We start from the raw sequence: 3,733 nt of genomic DNA, 5'->3' as shown, positions 1-3,733 counted from the left end.
AAATCAATTTTCTATAGACATTAAACCCCATTTTACTTTTTAAAACCCTTATTTGTGATTTTTCAAGCAATGAACTTACGGAAAAAGAAAACAATTCACGCACACTGTCAATAGTGCAAAAGTATCAACAAGGTTTAATTACAATATTTCGGTCGCATGACCTTCATCAGGTATTTGTTGGGTAGGAAGATACCTGATGAAGGTCATACGACCGAAACGTTTTAATTAAACCTTTTTGATACTTTTGCACTATTGACATTGAGCGGAAATTGTTTTCTTTTTCCTTGAGTTTTGATCTTTGTGGTCTCTGTTTCCTATGCACCTATCAATTGCCGTCAGGTGTGCGGAGATTGATTGTTAATTGAAAGCAATAAACTTACAAAATTAAGTAAACATCAACATAAAATAGTTAATACATTTCTTTGTTGCGAGAAAAACATGGGGTAACCACTTCACACATCAATTAATTTTTATTTAAAATTATAGAATTAAGATTACAGATTAATATTCCATAATTATAGTGAATATGTATATATAGGCCTAGGCTTGCTTTGTCTGTAGTAGCCTGATGTTATCAACCAGTTTAGTGTCAATTGTTCAAGAGACAGTAAACTATATACATTTTATTATGTACGTACATAATATGCTATAACCAGAGCACACAGACTGCCTCTGGTAAATTTAGACTATTTTGATAACATTAGCCTGAAAATAAAAAAAATGGAAAAAGTGAAATATGTCCTCCATAGAGACAATGAATAGTGTAGCATGGGAAGTTCATGTGATTTATCACTGATTTTTGCGTCAGCTGAGTATGGCTGCCGGGCACAGTGGGGTCAGGAGAGCAGCTGCTCTCTCCGGTCCAGTTCTTAATGGATCTGGCAGAGACGTTGATTGCAGAGTTGTAGTTCCCACATTCTCAAGGCTTGATTTAGATGGTAAAGAAATCCTCAAGCTAAATCATAATCATAATTTAATTACAAAATAAATGTAATTGTAATCAGTTACAGTTACTGAGAAAAAAATTTATAATTAAATTATGGTTACTTATGAAAATGTTAACAATTACGAAGGGGGTTATATCTGAATTTTTCACACACACACACCCACGCACACACACACATACAGATTTAATTGATTAAAATATGAGACACCAATATCTCAGGAGTTTAGTACAGAGAATAGGACACATGCTTATTCGATAACTGTTTTTATTTTTTAAGATGAACTGTTTTTTTTTCCAAGGCATTGTTAGATTCCAGTGTTTCTTGTCATAGCTATGCAAAGATTTGATTTCAAAAACAGCATCTATTAAACTATTTTTCTTGTTATGATTTTAAATCTGTATTTAACCTCAGAATGATCTCAAAGTAAGTCTCATTTTGTGGTGGCTGTGCTTTAAAATAAAATTATTATAATCCTAAAATATGAGACACCGATGTTTCAGGAGTTTAGGACACAGAATATGACACGTTTATACGATAACTGTTTTATTTCTTATTTGGGTTTATGTATATGCTTTTTTAAGATTAACTGTTAGATTCCAGTGTTTCTTGTCATAGCTATGCAAAGATTTGATTTCAAAAACAGCATCTATTAAACTATTTTTCTTGTTATGATTTTAAATCTGTATTTAACCTCAGAATGATCTCAAAGTAAGTCTCATTTTGTGGTGGCTGTGCTTTAAAATAAAATTATTATAATCTTAATTCAAATGATAAAAGATTTCAATTAAATGATGAAATAATGGAGGATGATGAACCACAATTCCAGACAAGTTGGGCTGTTTTGTGAAATGTCATGAAACCAAGAATATTAGAAATTAGAAATTTAGAAAAGTAATTAAAACGTAATCAAATGTAATCAGTTACATTACTGCAATAAAGTAATTGAAATAGTTACACTACTTATTACATTCTAAATAGGGTAACTTGTAATCTGTAACCTATTACATTTCCAAAGTAACCTTCCCAACACTGAATTCAGCCCATCTCGCTTCCTCTGCCCTTCTAACAAGCATAAAATAAATTATGATGATAAAAGTGTGTGTAGGGAGAGAGAAAGGGGGGAAAGTGGTAGCAGGTGCAGGTATACAGAGCCATGGGCATGAAGGTTGTGTGTGTGTCTGTATGTTTTTAAGGGCAGGGGGTGGGAAGTGAGCTTCGGGTTACCCTGAGGCACAAATGGGGGGAGAGAACAGGCTGTGTGTGTGTGCGTTATTAGGTGGAGAAGGGGTATGTTACCTCCAAAAAAAGCCACCAGTGTCTTCCACACGTGTGAGGGGAGAGTGGGAGAAATCTGGGCGTCAGTTCATTATCAACGAACATGGGAAAAGGGGTGAGTGTGTCTTCCTGTGGTGCTTCATCTATTATTCTGTCTATCATTTTCTCTTGCCGACTTTCTTTCTTTCTCTCACAGATTGTTATGAGTGTTGTGCACCCTTAAATAATGTATTGGTTTAGTATCACAGCGTTTCTTATGAATACAGCATGATTATGTAGGAATATGTTTGTGTGGGAGATAAGTGACAGAAAGGAGATGGAAGGTGAAACTCACAAAGAAATGTTTGGGTGATTGGAAGAAAAAATTTAACAAAAATTGAAAGAACTGAAAGAACAAAAATGTAATTAGAATTTGCATTTAAGAAAATAAATAATGTTTTTAAACCATTAAAATAATTTAATTCTTACTATTGTTATAATGTAAAAAAATCGTATTCTTATTACATAGTACAAAGAAAATGGATTAAAAAAATAAAATCGGCATGATGTCTGCTTTATCATGTTGTCTAACATTAAAACATTTTTACATTGATGTAATGAGAATGAAAGCTACTGTGATTTGAGGAAGGAGTAATAAGGCTTATAAATTACATAAAAATATCACAATGCAAAAATAAATGCTAAAATAGGTTTAATTTAAATTGATGTTTAATTCTGGGATGGGAAAATAGGACCTGAACATTCCTTAACAATTTAGAGATTCACAGTGGAAGCTGCATCTAATTTATAATGTTTGTGAAATAATAAGTTGGTGTCGGTTTGCGACATCTGACGTGTGTTTGATTATCTGAAAATTATTTTACTGATGTGATGCTGTCTATATCCTCATATTGAGGCTGAGAGGTGTGATAGATCAGGCTGGCTTATGTTTGATTGGTATTAATGTGAATTAATTCAGGTCTGATTTAAGGGGTAATGAATGATCTTCTCTCTGCTCCACATGCTGTTCTGTCTGTACACGTGTCAGACACACACACATACAGTCACAGCTGAGTAAGAGTGGCAGGACCAGGTGATTTCCATGACACCCTGTTCCTAGTGTGTCAGCACACAGCACACATTTCCTGCCAAAGACAAGCACAAAGTACACTACTTCACATGAACCAATATGTTCAAGCACTCTCAGTGTTTGATAACACTGTCAAAGATCTGCCATAGTTTCACATAGCTTGTCGTATGTAGTTTTAAAGACTGACTGAGTTAATATTATGGTGTTCGTTAAAGTACAGAGCTACAGTTCAGGTGAAAAATTACTATTCAGTTATAAATATTCAGCTGACTAATTAACAAATATGTGCAAACATGATGTAAATACCCTTAGGAAACAAAAATCTCAACTGAATTCACTTATTACTAGTGTGCACTTGTTTCCCCTAGATAGCAATATGTATACATATATATATGAAATTCATTAATCAAAAATAGAAAAAGTGTATATATATATATATATA

The 3,733-nt window shown here is 33.3% G+C and overlaps 1 protein-coding gene across 1 annotated transcript in view; it reads left to right on the top strand.

Moving 5' to 3' along the window:
* Window positions 1-2,325: 2,325 nt before the first annotated feature.
* LOC107721700 (sodium/potassium-transporting ATPase subunit alpha-2) overlaps window positions 2,326-3,733 on the top strand; it is a 17,552-nt gene continuing 16,144 nt past the window's right edge. The window contains exon 1 of the mRNA XM_016529837.1: window positions 2,326-2,337. Coding sequence (XP_016385323.1) covers window positions 2,326-2,337 — 12 coding nt within the window. The remainder of the gene's footprint in view (window positions 2,338-3,733) is intronic.

This window comes from Sinocyclocheilus rhinocerous, unplaced genomic scaffold, assembly GCF_001515625.1.
Source record: "Sinocyclocheilus rhinocerous isolate Xijiao unplaced genomic scaffold, SAMN03320098_v1.1 scaffold1112, whole genome shotgun sequence".
Lineage (NCBI taxonomy): Eukaryota > Metazoa > Chordata > Actinopteri > Cypriniformes > Cyprinidae > Sinocyclocheilus > Sinocyclocheilus rhinocerous.
Note: the sequence above shows the minus strand (reverse complement) of the source record. Positions and strands in the feature narration are given on the sequence as shown.